The sequence below is a fragment of the Papio anubis genome, chromosome 15, assembly GCF_008728515.1.
Source record: "Papio anubis isolate 15944 chromosome 15, Panubis1.0, whole genome shotgun sequence".
Lineage (NCBI taxonomy): Eukaryota > Metazoa > Chordata > Mammalia > Primates > Cercopithecidae > Papio > Papio anubis.
In genome coordinates, this window is record NC_044990.1 from 80,110,913 (window position 1) to 80,130,404 (window position 19,492).

Consider the following 19,492-nt stretch of genomic DNA (forward strand, 5'->3'; position numbering starts at 1 on the left):
ATACAGTAAAGTATATAAGGGGCACAAATTCTAAATGAATAACTTAAGTAGGCATCTGTGCAAGCATCACCCAGATCAAAATAAATGACATTTCCAGCATTTGTGAGGGCTTCTTATAGCCTTGGTAGACCTATCAATTTGAAAAATAAAATGTGTAATAAGTCTGTGTAATAATAATGCATACATAATACTCACCTTCCAATGGCTTGGGTAGAAAATGAGCTGCTGGTTTGGTTTTCTTTACTCTGTTCCCTTTCATAGCTTGCCCTTCCTTATTTAATCCCAAAAACCAGGCTCTACCAGATTCCTGTTGTCTGTACAGCATGGATGAGTAGATTACATAGTAATTTTCAAAAACAGATTCTTTAAACTTGCATTCAGGGGTAAAAAGTTCCTGTGGAGAGCAAAGGAAACAAAGGTTAGAGGAAGGAACTTGATCTTCACTGTACATTCTCTAGAACGTTTCCCAGCCTGGTGAAAGAGTCCTTTGGCATGGAGGACCGGATATACCCCTTCCTGCACACAATAATTGTCTATACATTTTTTAAATATACAATAAATTGAGAAGAATCTGCTACTATTGAGAATATACAGAAGCAAAAGTATATCATAAGAAAACAGAAGACATGAGCAAACTAAAGATTTAACTTAAACAGAAGACAGTTCAACCAGAGTATAATCAGAAAGGGATCATTAAAGTAGCATCAGATATTCACAATAAAGTGAACCAAATAAAATACACATTTCAGATATTTTATAATCCATTTTACATGTTTCCATAGGAACAGTGATACGATACTCTTAACAGCTGCCAGTTGTTCCTTGGATCACTGAAATCGTAGGGTGATACATTTTACTTCCAAAGGAACAAACTGAAACCTCAAACTAAAACCATGACAATCAGCTGGCTTACTTGCCAGCCACTAGAGCTATTGTTGTATAGCCAGATGAGGTCAGGTGTCATGTTAGCTGGTCATAGTGACAGGAGCTGAAAATAATTCAATGGGGCTCCAAACCTTGAACTCTTGAAGATAAACATCAAAAGCTGCTCCAACTGAAAAACCACCCAGCATTTTCGGAAAGCATACAGTTTGTTAAATACTACTATGCTCAATGCCATGGACTACATTAATTGATGAGCAGCACAAAGCTTGCTACTTTACAACTATTATTAATGTCAGAAATATTCATAGCTGATTTTTATATACTTCTTACTTTGGGATGAATAATAATGAATATAATCCCATGCAACATTAATAAAAAAATTGATAAGGGTACAATCTACATATGCATTTTTAATAGTCCTCTAGTAAAAGTAAATTTGAAATTCAACCTGTCTGGTTATAAACCATGAAAGACACTTAGCTAGTTTTAAATAGGTCTAACACTGTGCTATTCTATATGTATATAAATACAGATGGAAAATAGATCCTTACTGTCCTTGATCTTTTTAAAAATACCACTGGACTAAAAAATATACACAAAGTTTTCATTTTTCTTTAATAGATTTTATTATTGCAGAAAATAATAACTTTTGTTTTTCTTCTAAAAATGTTGTATACCCATTCTGAAAAATATTCCTTAGGGGCTAAAAACTAAAACTTTATACTAACTGTAATTAGGAACATGACCTAATGTCATGTAGAAATTTCCTTTCAATATTTCCCATAAAAGTGTGAATTATCAAATGCTGTCTCATGCAGGAGACAATTTACTCAGTGTCTACATAACTTTAATTCACTGAGAGCTAATAGTTTTCCAAGGGGAACAGGCTTTGTTAGTGGCAGATGCTTTTCAAGACAAAGATGACAGTTACAATGATCAATTCGATGAAATTGCAATAGCCAAATGACAGATTTAGCCCTCTCCTGGAGCAATTTATGGAGATCTTTATTTCTTCTTGATGATGCTACCTCAGATTAGAATAAGACCCATCCAAATAAATGCTCTGGCTTTCCACTGAGTTCTGCATCTCCAAATATCCTCCTATTAGTTTTCTCACTAATGTATGACAGTCTCACTGAGTCAATGTCCAGGCCATGCGCCAGAAAAAAAAGATTGATAAAACAGTACACGTTCATGCATTTATGGTGAGTAAAACAAAATGGAAAGCTATAAATCTGGCTTCTCCCCAAGAGACTAATAAATACACTGGTTGAAACTATACCTTCTAAAACAAAAGGATTAGACTTTGGCATTTCACTTGTCTTTTTACTGAGACAGGCCAGGGCATCTAAGCATATTGTTTACTAGTTAAAAACCTATCTCAAAATCAGCTATGAGTGAGATGGTAAGAGCCGACCTAGTGGATAACTTAGAGGAAGTCAGAGGAACCTGGCTCCGCCTCCTGGGCTTCAGGTGTCTCTGCCTAGAACCTGGCTCACTGATGCTCATCCTGTTGCTACAAACACCAGAAACGTAGGTCCACAGGATTCCCTTCTGATCATCTCTGCCTTAATGTCCAAAACATGTGAATGGTGCTTGCAACACCATCAGCAACTTAGGGATGTATGGTCTCCATTCTGAATCCACTATGTTGAATATGAAAGAGAAGAAGATGCTTGATGTAGAGGAAGCAATTTATTCTTGGTGGATACCTTAAGGACTTCTGACACTACATCTTTTCAGATAAAATGTTCACATCCTAGGACTCTAAGGAAGTCAATTCCACAGCACCTTTCTGTGAGCTGTGCCTGTGACTTCACAGATAGGTGATTCTGTCTTCCACAACTGAGAACTACTGCCTTCAGTTGCTTGTGATAGTGGAGACTGGTATATTTTCAGCCGTCTTGTTTGTGGCTAAATAATTAATGCACACACACATGCACATGTTACATTCAAAGATGTTATTGTCTAATACATTTTCTCAAGACTTTTTGAGAAGTTAATCTGTTCCTCCAATATTGAAGTCTCAACCCCAGCGTTTCCTGTAGAACCAATATAACCAATGGAAGTTGAGGTTAGTTGCTATTTGGTGTCATCAGTGATACACTTTCAGCGTGTAAATGGGAAGCAATAGAGCAGATAAACATCACCTGTGGAGGCAGACGTAGGATTCAACCCTGACCCCACTCCTTACTAGCTGTGTGTTCTTGGGGAAATTACTCAATCTCTCTGGGCTTCAGTTTCCTCATCTCTAAAATGAGGACAAAAATCATAGGGCAATAAGGTAGTTAGGGTGATTGAGTGAATGAATACATATTACACATTTAGAAGAGAACTTGGTATACAGTAAGCACTCAATGATTATTCTTTAAAAGTTTCTCATTATTTATAGTCAAAAATATATCCTGATCAGTTACTTCAATTCTGTGAAAATGTCACCAAATCAAAAGTCAGCTACACAATTAGTCAATGAAAACAGTTTTACACAAAATATTGGATTCAGCACGAAATATACCAAGATAAATAAGAGTAGTCGTACATTTCATGGAAAAATGACAGAACAATATAATATTTGTTATGAGTGACTTATCTATAAAATACTAGAGTGATTATATGGGGAGTAAATGGTACTGTGAAAGGCAAGAGGTGGGAAATGGTCTGGTATATTTGGAGAACTGTAAGTAGTTCATCACTGAGATACAGGCTTTGTGGGACAGAATTGGAGAATGCTGTGGATGGGAAGATAGGTTTGAGAAATGTAATAAGGGGTCTTGGACACTCTAATAAACAAATTAGATCTCTTATAAGTGAGAGGAAGACATGTTGAATTCCTGAATATGTAAGGGAATAATAATATGGCCTGATTCGTATTTTATAAATACAAATCTGTTGTCAGTGTGGAGGATGATTTCGAAAAGTTAAGAACATGTCTGTACTGATGTTTTCAACCCTAATCTCTCACAAGATGAACCTGAAAGTTGTTTGTAGAACATGAGTATGTGTGTGTTCCTGCTAATAGTTAGTATTAATATTATAAATAGAGAACCAGAACACAAAAAGTAAGGGAAGAAATATTACCAGGATTGTGACACACTGACTTCTGAACTTTCTGGTAGCCAGGACAAAAAGAGAAAGACTATATGCTATAAAAATTATTCAAGAAAGAAAATATTTTCCTTTTTGAAAATGAAAAGTTTCTTGGCATGAACTTTTCAAAGGTACTTCCTTATAAGGGACCTAAAAAAGTGACATTGACCAACATAAACAAAAATGCTCTTGAGAGTAATTGCACTGTCATACTTTGTGCTTCAATCCTGCAGTATGCTTTAGGAAGACAGATTGCAATGAAAATGTCCAATAGGTAGAACTACTTAAAGTCCAGTAGGTGGAAATAATTGTAATTGATGAGATCTCCAGGGATAATGTGCACAGCACAGGCCACAAACTCAAATGCCTCGAATGACCAGGCAGATACAGGAGTGAGGCAAGCTGGCATGATCATGGCACCATAATGAGGACAAATGGCCTCTGACTCAGGCGCTGTGGTGAGGAGATGAAGACAGTGGTAGAAGCAATGAGTTTTTCAAAAAGCAGCTCTCCCTCACATTGTTCTCCTGTGAAAATAAAAACCTTAGATCTTTAGAAGATCTGATTTTTCAAAGGAAGTGAGAAATGTAAGTTTCTACATATACTCTCCTTTTAACATTGGCAACTATTTCTTAGTTTTTGTTTTTCAACATTGAGTGGGTCAAGGGGCCACGGGGAAGCCTGTGAGCCTTCAATATGAGACCCCAATGCAAAGCAGCAAGAACCAAAGAGGAGCCCTACTTTCCTTCTCAAAGCAGTCCTCGTCTAATTGATAGTTCCTATACAGTTGGATAATACAATTATTGTGCCAGTGAAACACACTAAAACTGGCAGTGATAATATGAAAATGCTTATTTAAATTTAGGCTTAAATATAAACTCTTTGAATCTGCCAAAACGAGATCGATAAGAAGTTTGATGTATCTTTTTCTCACCTTGCCTCCTGACTATGTTTAGAACCATCACCACCACAACAACAAAATCAACAACAGATGAGTTCCAGCAGAAGCTTGAATATTAATTTGCACCACTGCCAAACTAAATCATCAAGTCATAGGATAGAGAAATGCAATAATTAAACAGAAATGTTATATCTTTTTTATGTTGTAGTTGTTTTTGAAATGAAAGCACCATCTGTGGTGTACTTATTATCTTAACAGTAGCAGCAGAATTCCTCTTCTGAGGGAAATGCCTTTGTTTAGGAAAATACCCTGATGGGCCATTTGCATGTACAAAGAGAGACTTCTGGTTTCAGGATGAAAGGAGTTCTCTTGCCATAACTCATGAGGAATGAATAACTCTGATAATCTGGCAAAACCATAACCTCAGAATTGAAAGTGACCTTGAGAATCTAATCCAGTGGTCCAGCAAACTGGCTCTCAGGCCAAATGCAATTTTCACCTGTTTTTGTAAATAAGGTTTCATTGGAAAACAGGCACTTTGTTTATATATTGTCTGTGTCTGCATTTACACTACAAATTTCAGAGCTGAGTGCCGGAGAAAGATCTTTACGGCTCACAAAACCTAAAATGTTTACTATATGGTCCCTTTGCCAAAAGTTTGCCAATCCTGATCTAAGGTAAAATTTGAGGACTTTCCAACCTAGGTAATTCAGGGAAGAGTTATTAACCCAACAGCAAATTCCTAAGGAGCTAAGCATTCCCAAGTTAAACTTGGATTGTACATATTTTCACACACGCAAACATATACAACCTGAAGGAGAAGCTTCACCAGTGATTCATCCTTGGAAAAGCCTTTACGTTCTGTTATGTGCCCGGCCTTCCATTAGGAATTAGCCCACCAACTCCACTTACTGTGTCATCTTGGTGTTATCTAAGACTAAATGAAAATGATGTTTTTGTTAATGTCTTCAAGTTTGTCCACCACCACCACTTAAGGGAAAACTATAAAAGAGGCATTCTGAACACATTCACATTTTTTAGATTACGAGCCAATTCCGAAATAACTTAAAAAGAGGAAGTAGAGAAACGATATCCGACACAGTAGCAAATAGTGTTACTGGGGAGTCCTTGCTCCCAGAGCTCCCAAGATGGTGGCGGGCCACTTCCAAGATGGTGGCAAGCCTCCTGTTCTCTGACCTGGGGTTCTTGGCCTCATGGATTCCAAGGAATGGAATCTTGGACCATGTGGTGAGTGTTATAGCTCTAGTAGAAGCCATGGGTCACAGAAGAGAACGGTGGAACCAGTGACTAGTGTTCAGCTCGATTAGGATGAACCCAGGCACTTAGCCATGCAGGAACAATGGCAAGCCTTTAGCCGGATTGGGAGCGGCAATGTGTGCCTACTGGATCTGAAGCACAACTGACACCCTGCCGGATCCAGAGGGATGGAAGTCAGCAGCGGGTATGCGACTGCGGCAAACAACAGTGGTGGACAGCAAGCGAAAGCCCCAGCCGTAACAAACATGGACCAGAAGAGAGTGCAGTTGCAAGATTTAATAGAATGAAAGCAGAGCTCCCATACAAAGGGAGGGGACCCAAAGAGGGTAGCCTTTGCTGGCTGAATGCCTGGGTTTATATCTCCTGCTGTGCTCTCAGGCGATAGATGATTGGCTATTTCTTCACTTCCTCTTTTTGCCTAGTTAGTATTTTACTGAGCTCTCTGATTGGTCAGCTGTGAGCTAAGTTGCAAGTCCCCTGTTTAAAGGTGGAGGCAGTCACCTTCCCAGCTAGGCTTAGGGATTCTTAGTCAGCCTAGGAAATCTAGCTAGTCCTGTCTCTCAATAGTACATAATAAATACATGATAAATAATAGCTACTAATATTTTACTAACCTCTGTATTCCAGAGTCATCCCAAAATTCAGTCCCCTCCCATTAACAGCTCAATAAGGACCCTTATCCTGGACTCCTTCCGAGTATCTCTCCTCAGAGGAGGCATCAACTTAAAGGAGGAGGAGGTCTCCAAGTCCAAGTTCTTACTTTGAGTATAATATTAAATAACAAAGGGTTCTTACAAATATCAAATAAGAGAGGTGAAAAAATAATTTGTGAACTAGAAATTAAGTTGTAATCTGTAGTTATATTGACAATATAAATTGAGTTTGAAAGTGCAACTCAAATGTTGATTGTCACCATGAAGGAGGCTGTTATTTAATAACTCTTAATAGATTTCAACTTAATTAGACATACCTTTAGATGGGAATTCCCATGTTCGGATCCACTTAATCTGAATTCTCATTTTTTTTCCTTCTCTTTTCTACTGTTTGGAGATTTGATCTACTAGAGTTTATCCTGAGGTCAGCAGAGATTTATCCCAATCTCTTTCATCTTTTACAGTTTTGAAATCAATTGTATCCTTTAATGCTACTGTTCTGACACTAACGACTTCTTTAAAACAAAAAGGCAGACCACTCTTAAGATTACTTAGAAAAGAATACTGCAAACTTTTAGAAAGATTTTACAGTCCTGAAGTTGAAACAAAATATTTGTAGTTAACACTCAAAAGCAGAAAATTAAGTTGACTAATGTACTTTATTTATATAAAGTTGTACGTAGTTGAATATTTATAATATTGGGCTGTGACTAATGCCCCCAGGAGAAAAAAAATTAGTGACTTGGTTGTGTGTGTACCTCAAACAAAAGCATAATTATGTGTGAGTTTAAGGGACAACTTTTGGCAGGGCGCGGTGGCTCACACCTGTAATCCCAGCACTTTGGGAGGCAGAGGGAGGCAAATCATGAGGTCAAGAGATGGAGACCATCCTGGCCAACATGGTGAAACCCCATCTCTAATATAAATACCAAAATTAGCTGGGCGTGATGGCGTGTGCCTGTAGTCCCAGCTACTCGGGAGACTTGAACCTGGGAGGCAGAGGTCGCAGTGAGCCGAGATCATGCCACTGTACTCCAGCCTGGCGACAGAACAAGACTCCGTCTCCAAAAAAAAAAAAAAAAAAGAGAACTTTTATCCTAATTACAGGACCCAGGGAATTTAAGTATATTTCTCCCAACAAAGCAGTCTCAACAGCAACTTATATTTATAGGGCCAAATTCTGTTTCTTAAGTAGTTTCCAGGGAAACAAAATTGAAAATTAAAGCACTTTTTGGCAGTAAAGATATTTCTCAACATTTAGAGATTAACACATCATTAGATACAATAATTTATTAAGTATTATATGTTTCATTATGTTTATTACATGTTTTATAACATTTATTTTAATAACTGAATAGAAAATAATTTGATTTAATGTTTCACTTATTCAATATAAATATGTATTATATATTTTAAAATATGTATTATATGTGTGTGCGTAATTTTTAAATATACATAAGGAGATGTGTGTGTGTGTGTGTGCACGTACACTTAAAATGTGGTATTCAGGGACCAGTAGCAATTTCATCACCCAGAAGCTTGTTAGAAGTGCAGAATCCCAGGCCTGCCCCAGACCTGCAGAATCAGGATTTGCATTTTAACAAGGTGCCACGTGACTGTATGCACATTAAAATTGGGATGCATTGGCATATATTCTCATTGCTACATAGAACAAATCAATTCACAATTACATTTTAAGAAATATCAATTAAATTGACAGTAGTCATAAGATTGCTACCATTTCTTAACATTAGTACAAAATTTATAAAAGCAAGAAAATGGAAACAAAAATCTGTGGTATTTACGTCTATAAGTAAGACATTTTAAGATTATAAATAAAAATATGTCCAAACTTGTTCTATAATGTAAAATCTTTTTCTCTGGAATATACACATGTATAAACTCCTAAAATAATAATCCTTGTAAGATGAACAGATGCCACGAGTGCTATAAATATTAGCCAAAAATTCACAAAATAAATATGCTCAAGAAAGTATTAAGACAACCATATATCATTTGTACACATTTGTCAGTGTTCAACTGTGTTGCCTCAATATTAACAATAATAATGATGTTACTAACTACAGTTAACACTTAAATTATGCATATTTCTATATTAAGCACTGCTGTACACACAACATAATCAACTAATTTAAACCTCACCATAATCCTATGGGATGACACTATTATTATCCCCATTTTAGAACTGAAGAAACCAAGGCACAGAAGGTTTAAGTAACTTGCCTAAGTACATTACTTTCATCAAGAAATATATAATTATTTAACTATTCCTACTCATTTATCATATTGTTCAATTGAAAGAATTTACTTTTTAAGATATGTGATCAATTGCAAAAATGGTTCTAACTCTTCATCCTCCTCCTCCCAACCAATGACCTTTGCCATGTAATTTGCAGCATTCTCTTACTGTGAACAAAGATAAAGAAAGTAGAGGCTTAACAAGTGCTTGTGCAGCTGGGATTGCCCTCTCTCTGTGCCTCCTCACTGCCGTGAGAGCATGCCTGGGCTACTCTGGCTGGAGGAGAGACAGAGGGGAACAGAGCCAGGCTGATTCAATCAAAACTAACCTATTCCTGGAGGTGATCGAGTCCTGCTGAGACCTACAGAGCTACCTAGCCAAGGCCCACTTGGTCTTAGTTTCACAAGCGATATACAAACACTTATTGTTTCATGTCAGGTTTTGTGGTTGTTCATTAGACAGTTGATAACTGATATGTATAATTATCAATTTCACTGAATCACTCATTCAACTAAACATGGAAAATATGTATTTTATGCTGCTGATTTTTATCTACCTCTATACCTACAGATTAAAAAATATATAGGTGAAAGCATTAAGGAATTATATAGCCTATCACGCTAGCAGAGGTGACACATCTCTTAGAGGCAACAAATATAATTATAAGGAGGAAAAAGGTAAAGAAAAAGAAGCATATTTTAAGAACAGTTTTTAAGAAAGTACCAAAAAATTTATGGGTACTCAAAATGAATCTTTCCTCCTCTTCACTCAACCTGTATCCACCTTTTCCCCCTCACTGATGAATTAAAGAAACTTTGAAAAAAATAGAAATTGGGTTGGCTTCCCTCGATTGCCAATTATCCACCTAGGAAAAAAAAAAAAAAAAGCTCCTTGTTGTTATTAACTCCCTAGGAAGGGGTAGAATGGGATGAGGGTGTCATAGTGGGTGGTGGTATGAGTAAAAATTGAGCTCTAAGATCAGACATGTTTGGTCATACATCAACTTCTCAAAGGTACACTTTTTGGGCATGTGTAGGGTAATATACTAACTTATTACCTTATTACATTGCCTAAAAGAAAAATGTAAACCTGATATCGCTTTATGTGAAAGAAATCAAACTGTACATATGTAACAAAATCAAGAGAAAGTGCTGCCATGAGTTTTTTAAACATTTCTGGGTTATCTGAGTAAATCATGTCACTAGAGAACAAATATACACAGTAATATGCAAGACGTTTCTTTGTTTGACAAATACTCAGGCATCAAAGTAGAGATCAGTGATAGCCCAGAGCCAGATGCTCAGTTTCGCCTCATCCTCCATTTTAAGGACACTTCAGACTCAGTGATTCGTACTTTTGTTGTAACACAAATATCACATTAAGCCAAATATATATATGTGTGTATGTATTGTTACGTCTGTATACATAAGTGTATATACACATAACCATATCAATGAACATTTGAATATTTTAGAAATAGGGTTATCTTATTCAAAAGAAAAATAATAAAATATACACTCTTCATTATGGAAGTATGATCGAGGAACCTGTGCCTGTCTATAGATTTTATTTCCCCTCTGCAATAAAGCAAATACAGAAATTATGTGAAAACATTTATAAACTTCTATAGAAATTTAACAGAGTGTTTTTTATATTTGTCAAATATGACAATAAAATCTCTGGGCTTACATTTTGTATATTTCTACATTTCCTATTAATTGAATTTTACTGTATTTTATGATATTATCTTTCTACAAAAGATTGGCAATTAATAAAAGTACTGTCCTTCACCACAGGTAGTCTGAGGGCCACTGCTCTATTATACATGGGTTTGGATATGAATATACATTACATCTAATTAAAAGAGAGCTAAGGTGAGAATTAGTGATGGTTAATATTTACTTACTTATCGGTCTAAGACAACCACTATGCTAAAGGCTTTGCACACATTACCTCATTGCATTCCTTTTAACAGAATGTCATGTTGCAGTTGAATATCTTGATGAGAGTTTGCATAGTTAGTAAGTGGCAGAGCAGGTTCTAATGCCAACCTGAGTCTACAGCTTTAACTCTAAATCACTAATTATACCAGTTCTCAAACCAATACAGTTCTAAAAGGAAGTCAAAGAGGGAAATGTGGCTTAACAACAGCAATGGCAACCACGAGATTTTTAAAGATTATTTAATTTGTTTAGATAAATTATTTCTAAAAGTTATCAGTCTTACTGACTATTTTTTAATCTTATTTCATTACTTTAACCTTATGTCTTATAAGCATTGGGTTGGGCCTAGGATGTGACCTGGTGTGGACGGTCTACCTGGTCTAAGTTTGTTCGATATTACATATACCAAAAACAGAGGAAAGATAAAGGGAGGCATAATTTAAGAAATTACTGCATAATCAAGAGACTCCAAGAATCTGGAAAAAGACAACAAAAACCTGTGTTCTTAGTCATAACAGTTTTAATGGTGGCAATTATCATGGGAGTGGAGGTGAAGAAAGATACTCCTGAGTGGAACAGATGTTATGGAAAATATTTAGTTCTCTTATGTCCAACAAAAAAGTGATAGGATCACAGTTTTAATTTACTCCAACAGAATTTTTGTTAGAACAAGAACAGAATTTACTGTGCAAAAAATGGAGTCTGTTAGTTTATGTAGTTAGAATATATCGATTTTATGTCTTGCTATATCCTACCAAAATCTAGTCTGGTTACTTTATCTTCCTTTATCAATATTTTCTTTCATTTCCTTGTACTTCTCTGCCTGTTCTGTCTTGAATCATTGAATAAAAAATGACATAGTTTGAAAAAAAAAAAAACAAATTTGTGATTTTTTACTCTGCTGGAGTCTATGAATAAAAATCCACTTGTTTCCGTCACATTTTTTCCTACACTTAACTATTTGAATTGTATTTTAATAATATTCTTGCTATTCCATATGCTTCTCTCCTTAGGCCTATGTCTACATGCGTATATAAGATTTTTCTACTTTTTTCTCTTTCAACCTCAATTTAAATTAGACCTTTATATCAAACATTTTTATATTAAGCATATATGTTGTAAACTTTTCCTAATAAGAACATACCCAATCAAAACCACTTATTTATACAAATAGAAATGAAACAAAAGGATCAAAAATACCTGTTTAGCCAACCTTTAAAATGAAAGCTTTCATAGAAAAATGAAGGAAATATAAGCAGGTTCTATAATTCTCCTAAAATACTGTATTCTTCAAATAATAATAATTTTGGCTTGAGCCTTATGATTTTCAAAGACTATTCTCATATACTAAATTTGATACAATAATGCTGTAAAAGATGCTTTAAGAAGAAAGACAGCACCATCGCCATGTCACAGATGATGATTTTGTGTCTTAGAGGACATACTGGATTAAGATGCATTTATTTCTACCCATGTGATATTTCACCTACATCATGCTGCTACTTGGTAAATATTTATTAATGATTACAATGTTGAAAATACAAAACAGATAAAAGGGGTTTAATTTTTTCTCGAGGGCACCAAATAAATCATCTTACTGGGATATGAGGAAATTAATCACCAACACTGAATTTGTGGAATACAAAGGAAGCCCACATAGTTCTGAAACGCAATGCTGAGGATTATTTTCTCTTGGTTTTGCTTTATTAGCTGGGAACACATTGGCCATGAGTCCCCAGATTCTGGCAACAACTTGTTTGATAATTCCAAAGGTTAACACAAAAGGACAAACATGAAACACTGAAGAGGGAGGCCAGGAAAGCAAGAAAACAGGCAATACCTTCTGGGAAAGAGAGCCCCTGAGGAGGGGAGAATGTCAACCTGTGGGTTAAATAACTCTAACTAGATAAAGCTGGAGCCATGAAAGTTCGCTATGCTATAGATTTTGTACTCTAGAAATCAGCAGTGAATTTTCATATTATATTATGAAATGTTTTAGAAATTAGTGAATTATATTGTCTTACTTACCAGGTTGTTAGTTGAAAGTGTGAGACTATAACGTGGGGAGAATTATAATATTTGTAATTGTAATCCTAATATTTGTAATCAATATATTTGTAAACACACACATATATACACACACACATACACCAATTGCGGTGTGTGTGTATATACCAATTGGTATATATATGTATTATGTGTGTATGTATATATATATGCCATTTGGTATGTTTATATATGTGTGTGTGTGTATATCTATCTATATATATAGGTGTGTGCGTGTGTGCCAATTACAAAGATGATTCTTCCCACCTCATAGTCTCACACTTTAACAGTATGTGTGTGTGTGTATATACATATATATACACGTGTACATATATATGTATATACACACACAAACCCCACTGTAATGGTATGTATATATAACATTACAAATGCTAAAATTTGTCTACCAGATTTTAAATAACAAATTACAATTTTTGAGTACTGTGAACACATGGAAACAAATTTCCATCTATTCTTTATTTAATGATGTCTAAAATTCATGCATTCACTTACTCAGTAAATATTTAGTGAGATCCTAGTATTTAGCGGTCACTGTTCTTGATCTTGAGAGGTTAGAATAAGGAAAAGTTGACGTAGTTTAACATCTTTTGGAGTATACAGTCTAATAAGGAGACAAATGTTTACACTGATGATCGTATTATTACAAGTTAAGAAAGGTTCTTATAAGAAAAGGAATGATTTCTATGAGATCACATAGATAAATCTGGCCTAGCTTGGGTGGTAAGGAAAAGCACTGAATTCTGAACTGAGATCTGAAACACCAGTATGAGTTAACTAGACTAAGAGCAGGGTGAAGAATATTCCGGGAAAGGGTGATATAATATACAAAGACCCTAGGACAGGAGGAGAGACAAGGCATTTGAATGAAAAAGAGAAAACAATGAAATCAGAATGCAGAATGTGAACAGAGAGTAGTAGCATTTGGGAATTGGGTATTAGGCATGAGTGAAACCAGTGGTCACATTAAGGGTTTTCATCGTTCTCTAAAAGCAATGGGAAGACATTAAAAGTTTTAAGCAGGAGCCTGTCACACGCAGGTACAAATTTGGAAAGGCTTTTCTGGCCAAAATGTGAAGCCTAAAAGAGAGCCAATTTTGATATAAGAATTCTGGTTTGTCCATTATAGTAACAGGAAAAAAATAACATAACAGTTGCGTAGGCAAAGACATTGGCAAAGGAGGTGGGCAAAACATGGCCGATTGGAGAAATATTTAGGAGGTCAGAAGGTCAGCACTATGTAATTGTATATGGCAGCGGAGGAAACAGAGTGTCAAACAGTGTGCAGGTTTCTAGCTTGTGGAACTGGATGACATTTGGTCCATGTTCATTGCTGCTTCTGAAAGGTCAAATATTGCAGTTTTGTATTCTTGGGCAAAATAAAGCGTAAGTGTATAATGTAAGTTTCCAGAGTGCTTTCTGTCCTTTTACAGAATATCATTTCAAATATCTATAGGGTAATTTTCCACAATGTTACATGTTTAAGTTTTTCCTTAGTAACCTGTTTTTTTATTTTTATTTTTTGGTGGGTATGTATTTTTTCTTTCTGTATCAAATTACTTCCAAAATCTTCACACATTCCTATAATTAAGACAAATCACATATTGTTAGTTGCAGAGCAAATAAAGTTGAAAGATAAAGAACTGGAATTTGAGGGGAAAAGTTCCTTAAATTTCTTATGGTTTTATGTTTTGTAAAAGTCCCCAGTCAGTAAGCAAAGTGGTTCCCACATCACCACTAAAACATAAGAGGACAATGGCCATGATAGACTTCCCAGTTGGATGCAACCTGTAATACTAGCACTTTGGGAGGCGGAGGCAGGTGGATCACCTGAGGTTAGGAGTTCAAGACCAGCCTGACCAACATGGTGAAACCCTGTCTCTACTAAAAATACAAAAATTAGCTGGGCATGGTGGCGGGTGCCTGAAATCCCAGCTATATAGGAGGGTGAAGCAGGAGAATTGCTTGAACCAGGGAGGCAGAGGTTGCAGTGTGCTGAGATCACACCATTGCACTCCAGCCTGGCAGACAGGGCAAGACTCCATCTCAAAATCAATCAATCAATCAATCAATCAAACAATCTGCAAAAGGTTTCTCTCATGAGCCGTAATATAGTAGGAGACTATCAGCTTACTAATGGTGAGCAGTAAACAGAAATGTTATTTCCATAGGAAACCATTCTACTGCTAGTCAGTGAATCCATTAAACATATCAGCAAAAGACCAAAAAAAAACCCTGCTGAAGTAAACTTAACTTTTTCAGGATAATATAGGAGATATGGTTCTTACAGATGTCAATGGCAAATCCACCATTTACAAATTCATCTGAGCCTTTAAAAATCGTTGTTATGTTCACATTTTATTATAGTTAAAAAAAAAAAAAGAAGAAGAAGAAAAAGAATTCCATCAGAGCACTTCCCTGCCTTTTATTATTCTGTATACTTTGATTCTATTCTTGGCACATTTAGCTTTCCAAATTAAATTGTGTAAACTTTCAGATCTGGTTTCATAGATTAGTTCTTCTATTCTCTTGGTCAGTCCAATTTGCTGCTGCAACTAAAAAGGCCAACTAAAAGGTGGGCCCCCTAAGGGGAAAAATTGAAAGTAAATTAGCAAGTATGAGCACACCTTTTTACATAGCTGCCCTGAGCCTGTCCCTAGGGGAATGAGTGGTCCCTGAAGCACTACACTTTTAAGGATAATAGAAAAATGCAGAGAAAGACAACTAAATCAGGTGAGGGGTCAGGAAGTGGCTGGAGTTAGAGATCAATACCTATGAATGTAGTTGCCCCCTAACCCCCATCAGGCCCCAGTGTGTGATGTTCCCCTCCCTGTGTCCATGTGTTCTCATTATTCAACTCCCACTTATGAGTGAGAACATGCAATGTTTGGTTTGCTCTTCCTGTGTTAGTTTGCTGAGAAAGACGGCTTCCAGCTTCATCCATGTAATTAGGACAAATACCTAATGTGTGCAGGCCTTAAAACCTAGGAGACTGGTTGGTAGGTGCATCAAACCACCATGGCACATGTATACCTGTGTAACAAACCTGCGTGTTCTGTCCATGTATCCCAGAACTTAAAATAAAATAAAAATAAAAATAAATGAATGCAGTAACATTACATTAAAGTCATCAAGAATGAATGAACAAGAAAAAAAAGTTACAGATGAAAAACCAATGATTATTGAGTATGGCTAACCCTAAGCATAGCGCAGACGTTAAGATTAAAGACTTAGAAAATAAAAAGATTGAATATTTAGAAACTTAATAGACCTGGATTTGCTTCCCACCCTAGCATCTTACTAACAACTATCTCGCAAACATCACTCCATCTTCAAAATAAAATATTTACCTCTATGGAATTATTGAATTTCATGAGAATTGGCAGTTTTTGGTGCAAAGTGTGCCCTCAATAAATGTCAGCCATAGTTATGATTAAAAGATGTGAAAGAAAAATAAATCTCAGGACCCCAAAGTTACTAAGTCAAAGGGAAGAGTAAAGCTGGGAAATGCATGGGCAAAGTTGCCTCCCATTCTATTCCTAAATAAGATAGTTACAAAGATAAAAAAGCTCCATACCTCCCTCACAATGTGCCCACAAGGAAATTCCTTGTGGACAGGCAGAACTCAAAGTCCTCCCTCTGTTCACATGAGACAAATCCATATCTAATAGCTTCCTCTGCCCCATTGTTCCACTGAACGAGATGAAGGCATAAGTGACTATTTCTGTAAATCGTGCATTCAAAGAAAGGCTAATCAGAAACTCAAAAGAATGCAACCATATTTCTCTTATCTACCTATGACCTGGAAGTTCCCTCCCTGCTTCAAGGTGTCCTGCTTTTCCAGGCTGAACCAATGTGCATCTTACACATATTGATTGATGTCTCATGTAGCCCTAAAATGCATAAAACCAAGCTTTGCCCCAACCTCCTTGGGCACATGTTTTCAGAACCTTCTAAGGCTGTCACTGGCACAACTTTAACCTTGGAAAAATATACTTTCTAAATTGATTGAGACCTGTCTCAGGTACCTTTTGGTTTACAGAGACTAAGAATGAAGAAATTTGTAATGCTGTCCAGCAGAATTCATATAATTGTGAGGGAGAACAATAAAGTGGATTAAGATCTGTTTACCAATCATGGAATTCCACAAATGGGAACATAAGCTTGTTGTTTAAGGAGGAAATTTTAAGGCTATTATTTTTTCTTTGCTGGAAGATGCTATGGATGGAACGATCATCAAAACATTGTTATCTGTGATTGCTTAATTTGTAATGAAATATTAATAAAAACTGAATGAGGGTGAAACCCTCTCTTTGAAGAACTGATAAAGAAGGCAAGTATCACTTGAAAATCATTTAGAAATGATTTTTCTCTTGCCTTCACACTGTCAATGATAGAATGTTCAGATAAGGAAACATACACAACGAAGCAATGTCTATGCTCTGTCTATATTTAAGTTTGATGTTCTTTTGAAAGAGAAAATAAATATTGAACATATTCATATCTGTAGATATTGTTGCCATAAGTTTATTTAAAAGATTTAAGATATTCATACCATTTCCTTAAAAACTGAACCATATTTAAAGAGAGTTTACAAATCACATATATAATTGCACCAAGTATTTAAAAGCTAGAGCACTCTATTTGAATATAGTATTAACCTCAAAATTGTTTACAAATACACTGTACATGTTTTAGGAAATTAGAATAGAAACCAAAATAAAAGTTCCAAAATAAGAGTTAAGTATCCTAAGGAAATGCCGCATTGTAAAATTGAAATGATTTTGTGAGCAACCCCTGGTCATATTCCTATAACCACTAAAATGGTTGAGGATTAATTCAATAACATTTGCAATCATTTGTATTTTACTAAAGTATTAAAATGCACACTAGGAATATAAACTTATGGCTTTATGCTTTGATTGGGGGCTTGTGTGTGATTTTTTTATTGCGTATGTTGAAAGTAGCATGCTAGAGCCTGGCCATAAATCCTTATAAAAATCCTAAAGCTCTACATCCAGTGAGACTTTACCCATTTCAGGGCTGTTACTACCTAATTCAGGGCTGCTATGTCATACAATTCTAGGGGACATTGTCACAATTCCTGACCATCTGGCTTATGGAGGTTCCCATCTCCCTCCTCAACATCCAGAAATCACTATTCATCTTATTTTTGTGAGTTACATTGTTTTCATTTTAGCATAATGCATTATATTCAATTAGAGTGGGGACTTAGTCAGTCACCCTTGCAAGTGAATCTCCAGTGTCTAGAATAATGCACAGAAGATGATCAATAAACACGTATTAAATGAATGAATGAATGAATAAATGAATGAATGAATAAGTGGTTTTAAAAAAGGTTCTCTCTGAGCATCCAGGATTGTATTTGGGGAATACAGCCTAAAAGAAATAGCTTTCAAATCTAAGAGCTAGGGGGTATAAATATCCCCATTGTATACTTTTAACATCTAGAGCTGAGAAACAAAAACAAATGTGTCATTTTTATTAAGAATTGATGCTTTAAATAGTTTATTTCATTTTACTTATTGACACATGTTTCTATGTTCATTCAGTTAGTATTTATTGAGTGGCTACCTTGTGTTAGACTCTTCTAGGTGTTTGAAATTCATTAATAATCAAAGTAAGCTGGATCCCCTGCCCTCAAGGACCTTATATTTCAGTAGTGAGAAAAAGAAGGCACCAAACGTCAAATAAATGTTTGAACACTAGTATGTGGTCAGAATTATGATTAGAATGGCAGAAAGTAGAAAGAAAAGAATGGCAGAAAGCAGAAAATAGAAAGAATTATATGCTGCTGATTCTGTAGAGGTTCATTTTAATTGGGAGAGAATTAATATGTAAGAACTTAAATAATAAGAATGTAGTTAAATGATTATTCATGTCGTTCCTTGCTGGCTGTGTGAATTACATAGAACACTTATTCTGTGAGTGCTTTAGTAAGGATATATATACACACATTTTATTTAATAGAGAAGTTTTAAATTCACAGAAAAATTGAGCAGAGTACAGAGAATTCCCATATACCCACTGCCCCACCCTTAACTCCTCCCCATTATCAACATCCTGCACTAGAGTGGTATATTTGTTGCAATAAATGAACCTACACTGGCACATTATCATCACTCAAAGTACATACTTTACATTAGGGATGACTTTGGATGTTGTACATTCTATGCGTTTTGTCAAATGCATAATGTCACACTTACTATTATAGTATCACAAAGAACAATTTCATTGCCTAAAATATATCTGTGTCCCACACATTCATCAACTCCTCCCTTCTAATTTAATCCTTGGTAATCAGTAATCTTTTTACTGTCTCCATAGTTTTGCCTTTTCCAGAACGTCATACAGTTGAAACCATACAGTATGTAGTCTTTACAAGTAGGTCTATTTTACT

The 19,492-nt window shown here is 35.7% G+C and overlaps 1 protein-coding gene across 6 annotated transcripts in view; it reads right to left on the minus strand.

Annotated features, from left to right (window-relative positions):
• FGF14 (fibroblast growth factor 14) overlaps positions 1-19,492 on the minus strand; it is a 665,893-nt gene that overhangs the window by 6,139 nt on the left and 640,262 nt on the right. For all 6 annotated transcript variants that reach the window (XM_003914048.5, XM_017951401.3, XM_031655725.1 and 3 more), the window contains one exon: positions 196-394. In XM_003914048.5, coding sequence (XP_003914097.2) covers positions 196-394 — 199 coding nt within the window. The remainder of the gene's footprint in view (positions 1-195; positions 395-19,492) is intronic.